Below are 20462 nucleotides of genomic sequence, written 5' to 3'. Positions count from 1 at the left end.
AATTTTTAATTTATGCAATGGTGAAAAAAAATTGGCAAAATACATGGGGAAAAAAACTCGAAAAACCGTGTTCGGTGTTCGGTATTCGGTATTCGGCCTTCTGCCCAGTGTTTCATTTTGTTCGGTTTCGGCTTCGGCCAAGAATTTTCATTTCGGTGCATCCCTAAGTACCAATGTTGTAAACAGTTGTGCTGCTTAATATTTTTGTGGGAACTATAATACATTTACATTGAATAGAAAGTTCAAAAGAAAAGCATTCCCTGATATTTAAAATATAAATGTTTTATAACATTATAAATGTCTTTACTGTCACTTATTTTCAAATTAATGAATCTTTGCTGAATCAAAATACTAATTTCTTGAAAACATATATATGTATATAGACTTGTAGATGTATGTAGGTAGTGTATATAGACATGTATGTAGTGAATTTCCCCTTTGTTTTTTGTAGCATTTTTGGACAGCAAACATTTTAGTGCACTTGAATTTTTACAGCCAGATTCCCTGGGCAGTGCACTTACTACTAAACTAGGAGATGGATTGAGACACACCCCTGGAGTGAGCTGTAGATTTAAACTATGAGTAAGTCTGCTCTACCACATCAGCTTTAATGACTCTGCTGTTGCCCAGATGGAGGATGAGATACCGTGATTTATTTGTCTCGGTGGAGTGTTGCCGCCAGCAGAAGTGCTTTTAGTATGGAATGATATGATTCTCTGGCGTGAATTGTGGATGTTAGTTGGAGTGCATGTGTGCGTCCATATTATTTTGTTAGTGCCGACATGCCATTTCACACCTGAATCTGTAATTCAAATACCAAGCTAGACATTTGGCATTTGGCAGAGCAATTCTCTATCTCTCATCTATCTGTTTACATAAGAGCGAGTTAGCATGTTCATCCTCTTCCACTATGTGATCACACGTATCTCTAGGGGGCTCATTAAAGTGTCCGAGCGACACTGTGGCTCCACATTGTCTTTGCTGGGAGGGATACACACTCAGACAGGCCCATTTAAGGCCCTCTCCTCCCCATATCATACACTTAAATTACATCAGCCGCACACACCCACCTCAAACATATTAGTCACTCGGATCCACCGGATGCATCACTCCTCTCCAGGGGCACTTCTCACAATGATGTTTACTGATGTTTTAATGCTTTTTCAGTGAGTGTCTTTTTGCTGCTTTTCACCATTGTTTTGTCGTCTCAAGAAAGTAGAGTGATAGACATACTGATTCATCTGAAATAAGTATGAGCATCTGTAGGTAACAGGGCATTCATTCTGCTTGAGACATCCTGAACGCTGATGCTCTCAGGCTTATCCATTCTTAGTGTGTCATTGAACACAGTTCACACCAGTCAGTCTTGATCACTGGGCCATGTGACAGTGACACAGCTGATTCACATATGCATCCACGACTGATCTTTCGCTCTTCGGTTTGTTTTTTTGGTACTGTTTATTGATTCAAATATTTTTGTCATTCATTTCATGTAATCTCACGAAACTGCATAGCGATTCTATAACAAATTCTGTTTTCCTCAAATTGATTCAAAATAAACAGGAAATGCAAACCCTGAGTTCAATCAGTGGCATTGCTGATGTAGTAAACTTGCTCAGTAGCCCACCTGGTACAGCATTGCACTTGAAATGTGGTGCATTCAGGTACAAGTCCTGTGAAACACGAGTCAAGACACTTGATAAAAGAGCTTAAAGACTTGTAGAAGCAAGCTAAAATGTCATGGTTGCCTCAGCAAATGTGTTTTTATCTCACTTTTGCTTTTGTAAACACTACTGGTTTAGGGTAGGTTTAGTGTACATTATTAAGTTATATTCAAACGTGATAAAGCATTAACCTTTTAGCGCCACTCATCGGACATTTCATTTCTGAACTGCCATGATATGTACTAAAGCAACGTTGCCAGATTGATGTTCATCTCTTTCAGATAAAACTCAACGTGGTTTACCAGTGCTAACTAGATATTTTACTTTGAGTTTCGAAAAACACGCAAGAAGCAGCGAAATAACATTTTGCACAAATGTTGCCACAGGCATGTTTTTACAGTGAGCCTGAGTTGCGTCTGATGGCCATCTCATTAATGTTTGTCCAAATGACATTTTACTTCTACAGCCGGGAATATTTTTCACATACGACAATATACATACAATAAGTAACAATAAATGATATCAATTCTTGATAATAATTTTTAAATCAATGGTAATTAATTCTAACATAAAAGAGTGCAGATAGTTTTGTTAAACACGCCTGTTGTTTTTAGCAATCCCATAGAAAAGGATAAAACATTTAATGTGTTAACTGTGTTAAAAAATAAAAAAAAAACAGCATTAGACAAATTAATTGAATTGCATACATTAATGTGCTATCTTTGACAGCCTTGTTTGTATTCTTTAGAACAGTATCATTTTTAACTGCCTGAAAGTTCTGATGTGAGTTTATATTAGCATGTGAAATACATTCCTTAAGCTTTTTCCTATTATGGTAGTTCTCAGCACTACAACTAGAATTCTGCATCCACTCAAAATGTGAGGGTTCCTTGTGCAAAACGCACCCCCACAATGCTACTGTAGGGTGTTGCCAGGGCATTGTTTTGTGGTTGATAGATTGTTCTGAGTGATTGTTAGCACATTGCTATGTGGTTGCTAGGATCTTGTTGTATGGTTGCTATGGAGTTCTGAGTGGTGGTTAGCTCACCTGCAGTGAGGGATAATGGAATGGGTATTTGTTCAGTGGTTTAAGTCTTAATTTTCCATTAAGGTCTGACTCAGTCAGTCCTTATGGTCCCTCAGCAGTCCATTTAAAATATGCAATTTCTGTGCTCTGTCAAGCATTATTACAATTGGGACCAATTTAGGTTAAAGGTGTCGTTCTACAACCTAAGGTTTGCCATTTCACCATATACACTGTAAAAAGGAATTATTGAGAAAACATAAAGACTCAATGCAACCTGATACATTCAGATTTTTGGGGTTTTCTCAACTATTGTCTTAAAAATTGTCCTAAGTAATGTTCGTTTGTTTTGTCAATTTTAATTTGTTCATTCGCTAAATGAAAAATGACTCTTTCAGACAGCAAATTCATCAAAGCAACTACAGATTTTTCGTTCAACAAATTTTCAGTTAGGAACAAAATAAATTGATCTTTAGTTTTGGTAGCCATAGGACACTTAATATGTGAAGTGAACTATGCTTTCTTTGTTTAGGAAGGCACAATCACCTTACAAAGCAAAAGTATCTGAGATATAGTTTTAGGAGGTTGTACATAGTACTCAACACAAACCTCAATCACAAGGACAATCAACAAATGTAAAAAGATGAGCTCTTCACAACACAACAAATAACTAACAATAATGACAAAAAAAATGGCAAAACGACAAAAAAAAGTCAGCAAACAGCAAAAAATAACCAGTAACAGCATTATTTATGCTGCAGTGCATGCTGGGAACTTACAAACACTTAACATTTCAGCAGTATTGATAAATTTGATATTATTTCTATGTTTGAGTTTGGGGAATTCTGTTGATCTAATATGTTTTTTTTAATGTAGTTTCAAGTAATTCATATTTCAGTATGTGTTTCACATAACTGGGAAATATGTAGTTGTTTTTTATAGTGTAGTTTAGTGCTCCTTTAGTTATAAAAACATAAATGTGTCCATATGTGTCCATTTGGCAATAAGATATAATTTAATACAAAAATGGTTTTTAATCAAATGCCCATTTATTTTTGACAATATTTACTGAAAATTCCTTCAAAAATATTGTGAAAAAATGTCTATGTCATGGCAGTTGGTAGATTTTGAAACAAGTACAACACTGTTATTGGTCAACAATGATCAGTTGAGGTTGATAATCTCAAAATATTGACTCATTAATCCATATACTGGTCTGTCAGCTATTTATACTGGTACTTTAAAAAAAATAAGCATGTTATGCAAACCCTAAAAGCTTTATCGAATAAGCACACAACAATTAAAATTGTGTTGCATCTGTTTCTCTTTTGTTTCTGTATTTCAGGTATGAGGATACTGGTGACTCTGCTTCTTGATACTCTGCCTATGTTAGGCAACGTCCTCCTGCTGTGCTTTTTTGTCTTCTTTATATTCGGCATTGTCGGGGTGCAACTGTGGGCTGGACTTCTTAGGAATCGGTGTTTCATGCCAGATAACGTGAAAGCGTAAGTACAGTCCTGCTCTTATCTAACCGCCAGCTTTCTTCCCCTCTTCTCCTCCTTTACCCTCTCTCCGCTGGGAGCATGTCAGTGCTACCGATATGATCCAAAGTGGCAGCCAACTGTTGCCAGAAGCAATGGCATTTCAGCTGCTGACAGTCTTGTAAACTGAACATTGCACCCTGGCGTAAAATCAGTGCTGAGCATCAGTCCCCGAGCACTGAAGGTACACACACCTCTAACAAAGGTATATGGGTAAAAGCATATTAAATGAAAAAGTCTTGAGAGGCTTTGATGATTACAGACTGTAGTCGTCAGAATGAGTTGAATTATAAGTAATATATTTTGATGTAATGGGACAAATTACTGCTCTCTAAATGCATGTGTTTGTGATTCAAACATGCTAGAGCAACAACATTTTCACCTGCCAGTCCTTATTTAGAAATATGAGCCTTTACATACATACAGTTGATTACATTTTTTGTGTCACTTAGCAGTACCATTTGTGACTATATTCCCAAACGTTTTGTGGCTTCAGAGTTTTTGTTGTTTTTAAAAATATGTTTAACCCTCATGTTCTGTTTTAAATTTAATTACATTTTCTTGGGGGCTCCAGGTACCCCAATTGTGAAATTTCCCTTTAAAACATTATTCTGACCGGTTTCTAAACTATTTGACAGATGGTTCAATGATGGGTAAGAGTTTCCATGATAAAGAAAAAGAAACATCTTTTGCAAACTAGTTTAGAACATATTTGCCAAGCTTGAAGTTGGTTTCATGGTTTTGAAAAACATTTATACCATTTTTAAGTTTAAATGTAATGACTCTAAAAATGTCATGTGGTGTAACCGTAATAAACTTGAGTCTTGAGTACATGTGAGTGTTTACAACATTATTTTCAAAAATGAATTAATTCAGTGTTGGTGGAGTGGTACCACTTGACATTTTACAACCTGCACCAAACTTGCCTTGTCATAAAAAGGTGAATTTATCTGATATTTTAGCATTACTGACCTTGACACACAGTTACAAGGGGTATGTACATGTACACATGTTAAGATAAGGAAGATGCTGTCTGGCCTCTGAGCATATAATGTGTCATTTGTTTTAGTAAGTAAATGCCATATTTTCCACATTGTTTTCCATGTGTTTCCACAGCCTTTATAATCTGTCACACATGAGTCCGTACTACATGAATGAAGAAGGTGAGGACAACCCCTTCATCTGCTCCACCAATAAGGAGAATGGCATGCTGCGCTGTAGTCAAGTGCCTCCTCTCAAGGAGGGTGTCGAGTGCACTTTAAATGCATCTCCACCGGGACATGCCTACTCTGGCCTGGATGGGACAAGCAACAGCAGCTGTGTTAACTGGAACCAGTATTACAGTGAGTGTAAGCCCGGGGAGCTCAACCCTCACAAAGGGGCAGTGAACTTCGATAATATTGGATATGCCTGGATTGCAATATTCCAGGTAAGTTCCTCTTGGTATGGTGTTTTGTAATCCAGATCATTTCCACATCACTAATGGTCTTTTTGTTGAGTGCTTTGAGAATGGAAATGCAGTAGTAAGCATTCCAAAGCATTTAGTTATTCCAAAGATAGATGAGGCTTTTTACAACTTTTATTACTCTATTTTCATCTTGAAAGGGCAAAGTCTTGTTAAGCACGCTCCAACCACACCGAATAATGAATCTCCTCTGAGCAAATGTCTGTTTTAGTAATTTCTGCCCCTTGGTTCTGCAAAGTGATTTTTGGATGGGAATGTGATATCTTATATCTCAGCCTGTGGAAATGAAATCAGAAACGAAAAAGCTTCCCGTCGCATATTAGCTTATCCGTACTTTCAATCCATCCCCATCAGCAGGGTTGAATCACCACAGACGGACTGGTGGCACAGACCCTGTTTAAGAGTTTTTAATATGTGCAGTCATGCCCTTGTTGGAGGGGCGCATTGGGCCCGTCGTATGGACACACAATGAGACCTGGGCTCCATTCTGTTGGAAATGAATGTCGGTCTCATTTGTCCGATCGTTACAAGTGGGTCAGTCACGTGGTGTCCCTTTTGGCTGGGTTATAATGACAGTACAGGATATGCAATTATAAAAGAGGGCCTGAAGGGTTTTCACCTGTGTTAACATAAGATCTTAATAGGACCTGGATTGTACTCATAAGATGACACCTCTGGGAGCAGGTTGTTCTAAAACGATGTTTCTTCACCTATTGGCACTTTTATGGCCAGATCAACCTTTTTTCTTTTTGTTTTAGTGGTAACTATAAAATGGAAACGTTATATCATGCCTTCATTATTTTTCATTCCTTTTTAAATATACCTTTGGTATATTTGTTTTAAAGTTGTTTCAGATCCATACTTCCAATCTTAAAAAATGAAAATCCATTATAAAAATTAAGCCTTTTAAATTTGAAAACAAAGAGCAAAAATATATTGTTAATGATACTTTAGTCTTTAATAATTAAACAATTATTCTGTGAAAATTGAAAAAATCACTTTCTACACAAATTATTAGCATTTCGCCACTGATAAAGTTAATGTACTTGGAGAGAAGTCAATTCCATCAAATATTTCCATCATAGAATGCTATTAAACATACTGTAATGCATTAATTGAGGTGTGGTGGAAATGGCACTGTGATGGGCATGTTCATGGCTTTCAGATGAAATGACAGAATTCTCCAGTGATGCAGATTTGTTGGACATTGTTAGTGGACAAGTTAACTAGTGAGAGTGTGAAAAATGTTTTAAGAGAGGTTTCAAAAATTCCAAAATTGCTAGTAGTTGAAGAAACACCCAAATAAGGACATATTCAAGAATATTAGTGCTGTAACCAGCTGAAAACAATCCAACTCATGAGTCTTTGTTAGTCTGACATCCATTAAAAACTGAACCCAACTGGACTCTTAAGCAATATTTTATGGTATGGCTGTATACATTATGTAAAAGGAGTCCATAATAACTTATGTATAAATGTGTGTCTAGAAGTAGTTGCATTTACAAAATGTTTTGAATCAGCTGTTTTAAAGCCAACTGTGTGGATGCACTGTGGAAATCAAAAAAAGAAGATTCATGTTTTTGTTTTTTATGTGAGCAACTTAAATTTGTCTCTTTAAATACCAAAATGTATATTTTCTAGAAGCAGACAATGCATCTAGTAGACAGCATAGAAAGAACTGGGGTTCAAACATAAGGTCTAAAAAAGGTCTAAATGATACAGCTGCTTGTGAATGAAATACAGTGCTGCAGGCGCAGAACTTCCAAAACAAATGACTCCATGCTAACAGACTTAACCCTGCACTACTACTTTTACTGTGATCAAACTAACAATCAGACCTCCGGCATTACTCTGTGCCATGAACTGTAAGACTTTGCTGTATTTCTGATTTATATGTTTTTAGTACTTTGTGTTCACTGGAGAGTCTTTATCTCCAAAAAACATTTCAAAATGAATCCCTAGATGATGGGAAGAAGCAGTACAGTTACAAGAGCTTTAGTGTCTAACACTTTGTATTCAAGATAAAAATTAGAGACGTCTTTGATCTGTGTGTCTAAACTAAGGTAATTTATTGAAACTTTACCTCAGGTCAGGGTGAATTAGCAGTGCTCTACATTTGAATGTGTTTAACTCATTTATCATTTATTATTCAAAAACATGCAGAAAAACAATATGCTAAACCTGCGAGGCTTTTCATTACCCAGACAAACTCTCAAAACACCTGCACAGTTGGACATGTGAGCCAGGCACCTGAGACTGCTATTCTTCTTGGCCAGACTCAAGATAATGATCATTTGGATCTTCTATCTCACAGCATTTCATCTTCATTTGATCTCAATTTCTCTTCTGTTTTTGCAGGTTATTACTTTGGAAGGATGGGTGGACATTATGTATTACGTTATGGATGCCCACTCCTTTTACAATTTTATATATTTTATATTGCTTATTATAGTAAGTATACTCTAATTGAAAGCATTTCATGTTTTAAGCCTGTTTCACACCGCATACATGAGTAGAGCAAAGCAGCAGCATAACTGTAACAGCAGGCAACTGCAACATGCAGTGTAATTTCTACATCCCTCGGGAAGCTGAATTTAAATTGGAACTATAGGAAGTGGAATTTACTGAATTACAATTCAGACAGGTGTGGCATTCAAGAAAATGAAATGTTCCTCAACCCTGGTCTATACATTTGTTAAATATAGTATAAATTAAGTACAAATGTATGTAGGTGACATTACAAATAGATCTGTTTGTCAGTGTGCCATATTATTTCAAATTCAGTCATTTGAATTTGATAATGCCTTTTAAATTACAGTTCGGTTCCTGAATTTGAATTGAGCAGTATATATCAAACTATACACTACAAGAACTAAAAACTAAAAGTTTAGGATAGGTACGTTTTTTTTTTTATTAATATTTTTATTCAACAAGGATGGATTAAATTGATTAAAACTGACAGTAAAGACATTTATATTGTTGCAAAAGAATAAATTAATGCTGTTCTTTTGAACCTTCTATTCATTAAAGAATCATGAAAAAATACATGGTTTTCACAAAAATATTAAGCAGCACGACTGTTTTTACCATTGATAATAATGAGAAATGTTTCTTGAGCAGCAAATCAGCATATTAAGAATGATTTCTCAAGGATCATATGACACTGAAGACTGGAGTAATGATGCTTAAAATGCAGCTTTGCCACCACAGGAATAAATTACATTTTAAAATGTATTAAAATAGAAAATTTATATTGTAATAATGTTAAACAATATTACTGTTTTTGTTGTATTTTTATCCAAAATAAATGCAGCTTTGGTGAACATAAGATACTTCTTTAAAATATATTTAGCCTATATCTTAGTGACCCCAACATTTAAACGGTAGTGTATACAGTATGCGTCACTTAAATGTACGGTGTAAAACAGGCATTAAAGAGATTCTTCAAAGACTTCTCATGATGGTAAACTAAAGTGGCTTTTGTGTATCTCAGGTGGGTTCCTTCTTCATGATCAACCTGTGCCTGGTTGTAATAGCAACCCAGTTCTCAGAAACAAAGCAACGTGAGAACCAGCTGATGCAGGAGCAGCGAGCACGTTACCTCTCCAATGACAGCACCCTCGCCAGCTACTCTGAGCCGGGGAGCTGCTACGAGGAGATGCTCAGGTACATCAGCCACCTGTACCGCAAGGTGAAGCGCCGTGCTTCCCGCATCTACAGCGGCTGGCAGAGCAAGCGCAGAAAGAAGGTGAACCCCAACAGCGGGCTGAGTGGGGGAGGAGGAGGAGGAGGCGGCGGCGGGGGGGCCAATGGTCACAGCAGGCACAGGGGTGGCGGACACTGGCTTCGGTCCATCCACAGCCTCATCCAGCAGCACCAACGACAGCACTGTCACCTCAGCAATGGCAGCCCCAGTCCTGTGATCGCTACAGGGCCCGGCGAGGCTCTGGAAATGAGGTCCATCGCAACGGGGCCGCAACTGACCGTGTCCTCACAGCCAACCGCCATGCACAATCTTTCTTCCAGGACTCAGTCAGTGCACAGCATTTATCAAGGTGACTTTCAGGAGGTCCTGCAAGGGCGAACAAGCACTGCGGTGGGTGTGCAGGCGCTCGGGCGACTAAACGGGGGGATGAATTATCCGACTATCTTGCCCTCCCGCATTTGCAGCTATACAGGCAGCAGTTCTGCAGGAAAAGGAAGAAGAGAGTCAGATGCAGATACAGGATGTGATGCGATTGATCCATTTGAGAAGCTGCACCAGCTCATGGGAGAACATAGTGAGTTTTTCATAGCTATTGTTTTCACTTTATATCAGGTCCAGTTGTAGTCACCTCACATAGCCTGTTTTAAGATAATGAAAAGCGTTCTGAGAAGTGATTGTTAGGCAGCCCCTTACCAATGTGACAGAAAATCAATACTTCAAATGTTATAGTCATTAACACAATCTATAAAGGAGTGAGGCGAGTGCCAGCACTCCACTAGCAACTGTGGCTATCAAGCCCTTTGAAATGTTATGCCAACAGTTGATTCCTCTTGTCGGACGGATAGGCAGTAAGCTTAATCTGTCATGGGAAGGAAAAGATCAGTTGGTTTTTAGTGATTTAGTCTGCTGGGGTTTCTAGTTAAGCAGTAACCAGTAACCCAAATATAAGAATCCTCGTTCTAAACCCATTTAACTTAATTTTTACCACAGCTCTAATTTAATTAACATACATTCAATTATGCAGTCGTAGGACATCAGTGATGCCAAATGTCACTTGCTGGATATCTATACAACTATTTTGAGTTAAAATGTTTAATTTGAAAACTTGAATGTAAATATAATGTTTTGCACTAGACTGAGGGGAATTTTCTGGAGACTATAGCAAGTCAAAATGCAGGTGTTTTTTTAATTAATTTATTTAATTTTGTATAAACAATGGTGGGTTTGACTATTTGGGCACAGAATAGAAGGCAAGATGGTGGGCATGGACCAATGAGGAGTTGTCCGTTTTCTTATTACTCCAAGAAAGATCAGAAGTTATATGGCAGCTGGTGGCATTCATTATGTGAGCTGTACTAAAATGTGAAAGATTTGGATGAGACACAGCAACTGGTACTTGTGCATTTTGTAACTAATTGTGACATGACAAATTTAGTATGCAGAGGTGTAGATGAATGGTTTACACAGAAAAATTCTAATCAATTACTCACCCTCATGTTCTAAATCTGTATGACTTACTTTCTTCTGTGGAACATAAAATTAGATATTTTGTAAAAAGAAAAAAAATAAGTCAATGGTAACCACTTAGTTTCTAGTATGATTCAAAATCTCTTATTTTGTGTTCTACAAAAGTCATAAAGGTTTAGAATTACATGATGGTGAGTAAATGACGACAGAATTTTCATTTTTGAGTGAACTATCTCTTTAAATTATGGCCTGTTCCTCACATAAAGGCTTCAGAAGTCATGAAAGATAGATGATAGAATATTCATTTTTGGTGAATTATCCCTTTAAATGTGTAACACTTCAAGAAGTTACAGTGACAAATTTACTGCGGCGTCCCAGTACTGTATATGTTTGGAATGAATGAGTAGAATTTAGTACATTTGGTTTTGCGTTATATTGTTTGTTCAGCCCCAGATAACCAAGGCATCTCTTTCATGCTCAAGCCAGTGTTCATTTCTATATCAGTCTGTTGCAGAATGACTATTTGTGGATTTCTGTCAACAGGAATATGTACTGCATGTTTACTTCAAATTCACTGCCTCTGCCAACAGTAATTTTTGATTGCAGCTTGATTCACCTCCACTTCAGCGCATTACCACAGGCTAAAGTGGGCCACTGTGTATGATTACGTCCTCGGGCAACACATTAGTAGAAGAGTACAGCCACAGACATCCTCTGATTAGACCGATTAGTTTTATTTAAGATTTTGAGATCATAAGACCTAGAGAGGGCGAAGCACTTGAACAGAATACATAGAGCACTGCCTATTTTTCATGACCGTGGCTAGAGAATTAAAATAATAGACTAATAATCTATCTGAAGTAGCTGGTTTTATTGGCTTGACTGATAAAATTGAACCAATTAGGTGTGTAATAATTCAAATAAGCAACCTTACAATAAACATTAAGTTGGTTGTGGGATCTATTGATATTTGAGTTAGACGCCAGGTAGAATAAATCATGTGAATGATTTACACATCGTGCACAATCAGTCCCTCCTGAGAGATGTCCTCAATCCAGAGGGAAGTAATGTGCAAGAGAAACAGACAGATCAGTGATCATTGTTGGGGAATGCTACTTTTAAAAGCAAAATGATTACTAATTATGTTACAATGTTACTTTTTATGCAAAAGTACCATTTGGAAAATGCTTCATTAACATATTGATTAAAATTAAATCAATGTAAGATATGAGCCTTGTATAAAAGATGCATCTTAGTTACTTAAAACAAATGCAATACTTTATTTGTGTTTCCTAAATTGTGTTTCCTAAATGACTGGCTGTTTTTTCCCATGTAGGCCACAGTCGTGTGCTGCTGCAGATGGCTGGTGTGGTGCCCAGTACATTGCTTCTTGAGCTCCTGAGCTGCCCGTATTGTGCAAGGGCCCTGGAGACCATGGATGGGGAGCTTGGTGATTCAGACTACTCCAGATCAGAAGGGGACGTGGTGTACGAGTTCTCCCATGGAGCAGGGTTCAAACCCTGCCGTGCATCCCATCATAAAATACTGGAGGAGCGTAACCGCCTGGTTCAGTACTGGGATGACTTCCGGGACAGATTGATACGCATAGTGGATAGCAAATACTTTAATCGAGGAATTATGATTGCCATCCTCATCAACACCTTAAGTATGGGGATTGAATACCATGAGCAGGTGAGTGCAAGTGTGGCTTCTTTAATGAACAGCCTGATTTTTCAAAAAAATCGATGTGTTTTTCATCTGCTACTGTCAGACAAGACTTATATTACATTAATATTGATTGGTGGTCAGGAAAAACAACAGGATGGTTGTTATAATCACTGTAAGGAAACAAAGCTCACTGGCAATAAAACGGACTATATCATAACATATTCATCATCAGAATTTCATTGTTGGCATGCACTGGGATTAGCGCTCTATTTCTTTTTCATTCATAAACAGTGATGAGAATTCATAGCATTTTTGGGCGAACAGATCTCCTGGTTATATAACTGTGATGTGCTGCAGTGCCTCGGACTGCAATTGTATCTCTCATGGCCGTGTTGTTTCAAGTTGCGATGTTACCACTCTTGGTTTCATACCTAATCCTATGGTTTGACATTTAGCCAATCTGATAGAGGTCTCACTGTAAGGAATGTGTGTGTATGCTTGATATCATATAAAGTGGTTACAGTACTGACATTTTCTGCAGCTGGTATTATGTAGAGGATAATATTAAAGAACTGAGTTTTGTGTATAAACTGAATACCATTTATGAGGGGAAACTAAACATTTACTGACATTGTTGTATGATAAATAAAATAAATAATCTTGGATTAACAGTAAGAATGGCTCGATGGCTACTTCCAGGGTTTCAGCCAGTTGACTCAAGTGCCAAGAAACATGCATTTTTATGTCTTGCAAAATTGGTATTCTGTGCTGTACTAAATGTTGTTAGAAATTCTGCTCATTTAAATATGTAATCTCGTTTTTTGACACAAATGAGGTTGTCAAAGGAGACATAGTCTTGGAAGAATCAAAAAAAAAATCTGATTTTTTAGACCTTTTTTTTAGACCTTTTTTTAGAAGTGTGTTTATAAATTTCTAGCTGTAGAATTTAAACATGTTATCACTGACTAGAAACCTACTAAGTTATTCATTTGTAAATAATTTTATTGTTAATTTTTGTTATTCATTTATATAATTCTAAATATATTTTTAACATTAAAAAATACACCCGGATGCATATTTTATGGTGGGCCAACTTAAAAGTGGGCAGGGCAGGTAAAAAAAAAACTGGCTCAACAAGGCCAGCAGAAAAAAAATCCTGCTCAATGTAAATTACACTAGATTTGATTATTGCACTGTGAATAATACTTGAATAAAATTAAATATTGTAACTTTGCTAAAAGGCGGTTTGGAGAGCAATTGTTGTTGAAATAATGTTTAGCAGCTCTGGTAGAAATAAGGTTCAGCTGCACCTTGTGGTGTCACACTTGACATTACATCACTGAAAGAGCAATATTCACACTAGGAGGTAGGTACGCTAATAATAGATCTGAACAAACCCTTTTATCCTGCATTTATTTATGTGTGATTATATATGATTAATTGGTTGCTCTTTGACTAAAGCATAGCTTGCTGAATACCAATGTGGGGCCTAGATAGCACGTCTGCTTCTGAAGTAAAATCTTTAATCGTCATGTTACTTTAAAGAGCAGTTCATGTTGTCTAATTAAGCCAAGACACATAATAAGGATCTTTTAATCCTTATTTCAAAAGCAGAAGTGGTGAAAATAGCTAGCAGACATTTGTTATGGTGATTTTGGGATTTGGAGACCTCCTCGCATTGAATTTCTTAGGTCTGGGTTAAAAAATTAACATAACTTCTTCAGTGAAATGATTGTAGCTGTAAAGTGCCTTTTGAGGCGAAACTACTTTTCTAGGTGGAAGAGCTTGTGATTGTGTTACCACTGTCAGTTCTGTGGGTGAAACAGTGTTTTTAAGTTTTGGTTATACTTTTAAATATGTCTGATAATTTTAAGTAGGGCTGCACGATAAATCGCATGCGATATTTAACGCGCATCTTATCAGTAAAGCCGGTTCTGTAATCAGCGGTAATTTTTTGCCTAGTTTTAAGCATCTATTCGTGATGCTGCTTGCTTGTTGGCGAGTGTTTCATTATATGTTTATTTACTGTAAATGTGTTTCCCATTTGAAATTGTTGTCGGCATGTCACAAATACGGTCCTTTATGGAAAGCTGTGTCCATTTCAGAGTAAAACAAAAAGGATATTGCAACTTTATATATCACAACTGAAACTTTATTTATTCTCATTTTGACTTTATTTCTTGTTATTGCAAAATAAATTATTTCCCAGTGTGGCTTTATATCTCACAATATGACTTTATCTCAAAATGTGACTTTATATCTCACAATATTAATTTAAGTTTTGTGACTTTGTTTCTCACAGTTACTTTTTTTATTGTTTCCTCTGAGGTGGAAACAGGCTTTCATCGTCCACATGCACTAATGGCTGATTTCCACCAAGTGGTACGGTTCAGTACAGTACAGCACGGTATATTTCGGGACAGTACTGTACACCCTGATCCGGTTTCCACTGCCAATAGTATCCATACTTGATAGGCGTGGTGTATCCCGGAAAGTAGCGATCGACACCATTCGCACACAAAGAAGAAAGCACTACAGTGAGTCTAGCTCCACCCTTTAGGTACCGGACGACTGTGCTAGGTACCCCAACGGAAGGGTCCCAAAAAAGTGGTACGGTACAGTTCGCTATTTTGGCACCTTTCACAACTTCTAAGAATGGAAACCGTACTGTACTCTACTGAACCATACCGCTCGGTGGAAACGAGACATAAATCAAAACAATTTTACTGCAAGAGGTTGACTGCAGTTAATACTGTGCACAATGTGATAGACAGGTTGTTTACAGAGTAATTGCCATTTACTTAAAATCAAATGGTTCAAGGCTTATCTATATAGGTGTTTGTTCAGTACTGCCAGCTATTGGAATACATATAAGAAATCAGGAAGGGGGCCAACACTTTTTCACACCACTGTATGTACTGAATGCTCTTAGCTTAGCAGGAGAAAGATCAGCAACTCAGCAGAGTCTCCGCACTCTTGAGTCAATCAGCCACCTAATCGGATTTACATGGGGCCACTGACAGTCTTCATTACTGCATCAGTCAAAGTCACTTTACAGAGCCTACGCCACTGTTCACCCCATCACTGAAGACACACGCATGTCTCCACTGCACATACTTATTTCACTTTGACAAATGATAGACATGTTAATTTCCTCTGAGTCTGAATAGCTGACATTAAATACTTTTGGAAGTTGACACATCTTGCAGTGTGATGTGCTGTTCTCCTTCTGAAAGAATTTTAAAGCCATTTGTAAGGCATTTGTTGGCTGATTCTCCAGAAAGTGTAAACACAGTGACTCGGTGGGTTTATCAAAATATGCCTCTGTTTGTTTGAACATCCTGACCAGCACAACATAGTAACAGTGGCTCAACCAATGGCATGACTTTAGGGCGGGGCTATCGGTTTCTGCGACCAATGGCAGAGTTTTTGGTATTTCCTGTTTGTATACAACCATTTAGGCTTTTTTTATATTATGGTTGAAGCTTTTATAGTATTGTATTAATTGAAAGACTTCACAAAATATTTATGCATGTAAAATTTCATTTCCCACAGTGCAGAAAATTAGCTAGTGTCAGCAAAAATGTGTGTATCACCAAAAGGTTTCCAAAAGCTCTCCCCACTTTTCATTGGTTGGTTAAACCCTTAGCCTCGCCCAGTACTTTAGCTATTGGTTGAGCAAGTCTTATTATGTCTAATGAATTCAGCTGAATAATGTATTCTGTAGAGCTACTTTAAAGTTGAAATTAAGTTTGTTTCATAATTGACTAATTTTGCATCAACACTTTTATTTTCCTGTTTATTATGATGAAGCTAGTTTGAAACCATCTATACTGTACGAAGCGCTATATAAATAAATGTGACTTGATTCCAGGCTGCTCAAATAAATTGCAATTCAACTTGACGTCACTAGAGGCACAAAAAAATTTAAAGCTGTAAAAGAAGTGTTGACCCATTGCAGGATGTTAGATAGACATTTATTTATGTTGTGCACCAAATACTCATTTACAAAGCACTTCTGCATCCTCACTTCACCCAGATTCTCATCAAAATCATAGATGTATCAGTCAAACACATCATGCTGTGTTTATCTTCAGATTGTCATTGAATGGTTCAGAGCTGTAAAATGATGAACATTATCTCAAATATCCCACAAAAGTCAAGACAGTGTTGTTGTTTGTCATTCCTTTTTTTCATTCCATTCTGCTTTCAGAGGTTCATAAAGAAGGGGGGCGGGGGTGCTATGCATCATGGGATATGATGGAGGAAGGGAGCAATAAGAGGTGCAGTGGCCGACTCCCTCTGGAGAAGTGCGGCCGTCCTCTGCTAACATCACTCATGTTGCCGCCACTAAAAGCCCAGTGTCCCAACATGCATTTTCACTGTCGTTGCTTTTCCATTGCTCTGTCCAGCAAAAGTGCTTGATGCAGCAGCAGTGGGAATTTGTAGCTTTGCACTCAGACAGACCATGTTCAGGAAAGTTGGGATAAATATTCAATTTGTGTGTAGTGTAAATGGCTTAGCCGAAAATAAAAAATGTCATCGTTTACTCACCCTCATGTTGAAAGGACATGAAAAGGGCTTCAAAAAGCCCCCAAAATAGTCCATACACTATATTCCAACTCTTCTGAACTTGATTTATGTGAGCAACATACAGAAATTTACATATTTACGGATAATTTCCTCATGTAGGTGTTAATTGCAGCAACTGTATCATTGAATCAGTAAGTTCAAGAATCTGATTTGAGAACAAATTCTTAAGATGAGTTTTGTAAACTGTATTAAGTGATTCATTGATCTGATTGTAAGTTTAAAAAAAAAAAAAAAGTGACGTGACATGTGGCGCCTTTGGGTTATGAGTCCGACTCTCTAACCATTAGGCCACGACTTCCCCAAGAACGATTTGTTCACAAGCCGAACAGCGCTACTTTTATCATGAACTCATAATGCTCAGAGGAAATCTTGGGTGGGTGTCAAGATTGTTAGTCAATTATATTTTGGGCATATTGTATGATACTTTCGTGTTTCTTTTTTGTCATTTTTCCCCAGTTCTCATTCATGTTCATTATACATTCTTAAAAATAAAGGTTCCAAAAGGGTGTTTTCACAGCAATGCCATAGAAAAACCATTTTGGGTTCCCCAAAGAAATTTCAGTGAAAAGTTCTTAAAAAAAATTTAAATATTTACAAATTATTTAAATAATCTAAACAACCTTTTTCCAGTATAAAGAAGCTTTTGTGGAATGGAAAGGTTCCATGTATGTCAAAGGTTTCTCATGGAACGATCAATGCCAATTAAGAACCATTATTTTTAAGAGTGTATTGAAGAGTGGTCAGAATACTGTTCACATTTAGCTTTTGAGGGGAATGATTCTTTTTATTTTTGTGAGTTTGTTAGTTTGTGAACTATCCCTATATGGTTTTGTTGGAGAGGGGATGAGCTAGAGGGTCTGGTTCGGATGTATCATAGACATAACATTGTTGTGTAATTCTATAATATTCTAAAACAGAAATGCACTGATCCTCTCTGTCACTGGAAAAAGACACCATTTTGTTGGGAAAAAAAATATGCACAGGCTGGAAGATTGCATTTAGAATTCATCACGACTGAGCTCAGGCTATGGCACTGCATAATGGCATGTGTCTCACTTTGTGAGGAAAATTACATTAAACAATGTTTTTGCCCCATGGTATGTTTTTGAATCTGTTGCTTCAGAGTTGTTCTGGCAAATTAGCATCATATTTTTATTTCAAACCATATTAGAGTTAACACACTTTAGCTATCTTGGCACCTGAGGTGGTGTCTGCTTCTGGAATAATGATTCACAAAGCAACCTGTTGGAACCGACACACAAGCACATCTGTTTATGTATGTTGCATAAATTGTAAACTTTAAATGGAAGTTTGCCCACTGAAAATGTGATTACCATCTGTTTTATGTTGACACTGCTGGCATGTGTTTCTGGTTTAGTTTATTCTTGTTTCCTTCAATACCAATGTACAAATAGCCTACTAAATTGATGATGCTAAAATTGTTTAGAACCGAAGATTGATGCCTGTAAGGCTGAAAATGCTTGTCTAATCTAACATTGCAGTCGAAGAGGGTATAATGAAGGTTTTTCATTATTCTTTTACTAATCCATTACTAATCTGTTGTTCCTGGTTAACAAGCAGTCTGGGGAAGTGGCATATAAATATTCATGAAGTACATTGATTAATGTATGTGGATCAATGCAGGCAGCAGAGGCTGTGGAGCCCCCTAGTGGTGACCTGTCAGCGCAGTTTTACTTCAGTTATTTGTTGGATATGGGTTTACACTTGCAAGGTTTGTTTCAATTATGAGATAATTATAAATAACCTCTATTTTAATAGAAACATATTTCATTGGTAACAATTTACAATAAAGTTCTTTGTCAATTCATGTTTGTTAATAATACATTAATGTTCAATTTATACAGCTTAGTATATTTAGAAATGACATTAACATTAATAAATGCTGTAAAAGAATTGTTCATGTTACTTAATGATATCTAATGCATTAATGCAGTTTTATGTGTCTTTAAGAAATAAGACAAGAGAGTGATATCACAAGCAGTGAAAACCTACATTCTCAGAAAAAAAGGTACAAAAGCTGTCACTGGGGCGGTACCTTTTCAAAAGGTAAACTTTTGTACCTTTTAGGTACTAAATATGTACACTTTAGATACTAATATGGACCTTTAAGGTACCAATATGGACTCTTTAGGTACAAAGGTGTGCCTTTTAAAGAGGTACCGCCCCAGTGACAACTTTTGTACCTTTTTTTATTAGAGTGTATAGGCTCAAATGTATGTTGGTTTTATCTTTCTAAACGGAAATGTTTAACAGTGACTTTCAGCTTGCCCGTAGCAATGGTGATTGTCTAGTTTGACGTATTGATTTTATAACCGTGTGTTAATGTGAGCAGTATCCAGGTAAATGCTGAGGGTAGCTGCTCTTATAATGGCCAGCAGAACCAAGAGGCTCGTATCATTTATGCTTCCTTTAGAATGTGCTTATTGATTTGCATTGTGCTAAAGAACAGAAGAGTGCAGTAGTAATTCTTAAGTTCTTCAGCTGGTATAGTCTGCATCAGCAAATGTAAGGAGACTAATTCTCTGGGCCTGAAACTGCTTGTGATGGACAGATTTTAGAGGTAGCCTACTGTCCGTCTGATTGATCTGCATTGCTTTGCTCTCAATAAAAGAGCTTATAAAGCTTTGGGTTTTATTTTGCTTGTTTAACCTCAGCTCTGGAGCTGTTTGTGTGAAAATTAACAATTATGTTTCATGTGACGTTGTGAGAGTAAAGGGGTGTGAAGGTGCCATTATGAGGGTCAGTGATTAAGGTCACTCATATGTTGTATTCTCAGTAGTATCTTGGCATGACTTTGGCCTGCAGAAGGTAATGAGGTGTGGCTCTGTTTCCTCTCACAGCCTGAGGAGCTGACAAACATTCTGGAGATTAGCAACATCGTCTTCACTAGCATGTTTGTCCTCGAAATGCTCTTCAAAATGCTGGCCTTTGGCATCTTCGGCTATATCAAGAACCCCTACAACATCTTTGATGGGATTATTGTAGTCATAAGGTAAGATCTGTTATTCATCTATGTGTGTCTATATCTTATATAACACTTATTAAAATACTAAATTTACTAAATATGCAATGCATTTTAAAATGTGTTTGAAAGAAATCTGTTGTGCTAACCAAAGCTGTATTTATTTGGTTAATAATAGAGTAAAAACAGTAATATTGTTAAATATTATTACAATTTGGCCCCAAACATTGTGTATAATCAAATATTTTAATTAAAAAAAAATTGAAAATGTATAAATATTTTGTGTTTATTAAATTAAAAATATGGAATGGTTAAAATAAATTAAAACAACCTACAATTATATATATATAT

General features: G+C 36.9%; 1 protein-coding gene across 1 annotated transcript in view; it reads left to right on the top strand.

Annotated features, from left to right (window-relative positions):
- The window catches only part of LOC107674675 (voltage-dependent T-type calcium channel subunit alpha-1H-like), a 98535-nt gene that overhangs the window by 55192 nt on the left and 22881 nt on the right, over positions 1-20462 (top strand). The window contains exons 6-11 of the mRNA XM_016468738.1: positions 4034-4193; positions 5346-5658; positions 8053-8145; positions 9188-9974; positions 12204-12559; positions 19990-20141. Of these exons, the coding sequence (XP_016324224.1) occupies positions 4034-4193; positions 5346-5658; positions 8053-8145; positions 9188-9974; positions 12204-12559; positions 19990-20141 (1861 nt within the window). The remainder of the gene's footprint in view (positions 1-4033; positions 4194-5345; positions 5659-8052; positions 8146-9187; positions 9975-12203; positions 12560-19989; positions 20142-20462) is intronic.

This window comes from Sinocyclocheilus anshuiensis, unplaced genomic scaffold (genome assembly GCF_001515605.1).
Source record: "Sinocyclocheilus anshuiensis isolate Anshui unplaced genomic scaffold, SAMN03320099.WGS_v1.1 scaffold152, whole genome shotgun sequence".
Classification (NCBI taxonomy): domain Eukaryota; kingdom Metazoa; phylum Chordata; class Actinopteri; order Cypriniformes; family Cyprinidae; genus Sinocyclocheilus; species Sinocyclocheilus anshuiensis.
The sequence above is the reverse complement of the archived record's forward strand: the minus strand, read 5'-3'. Positions and strand labels throughout refer to the sequence as shown.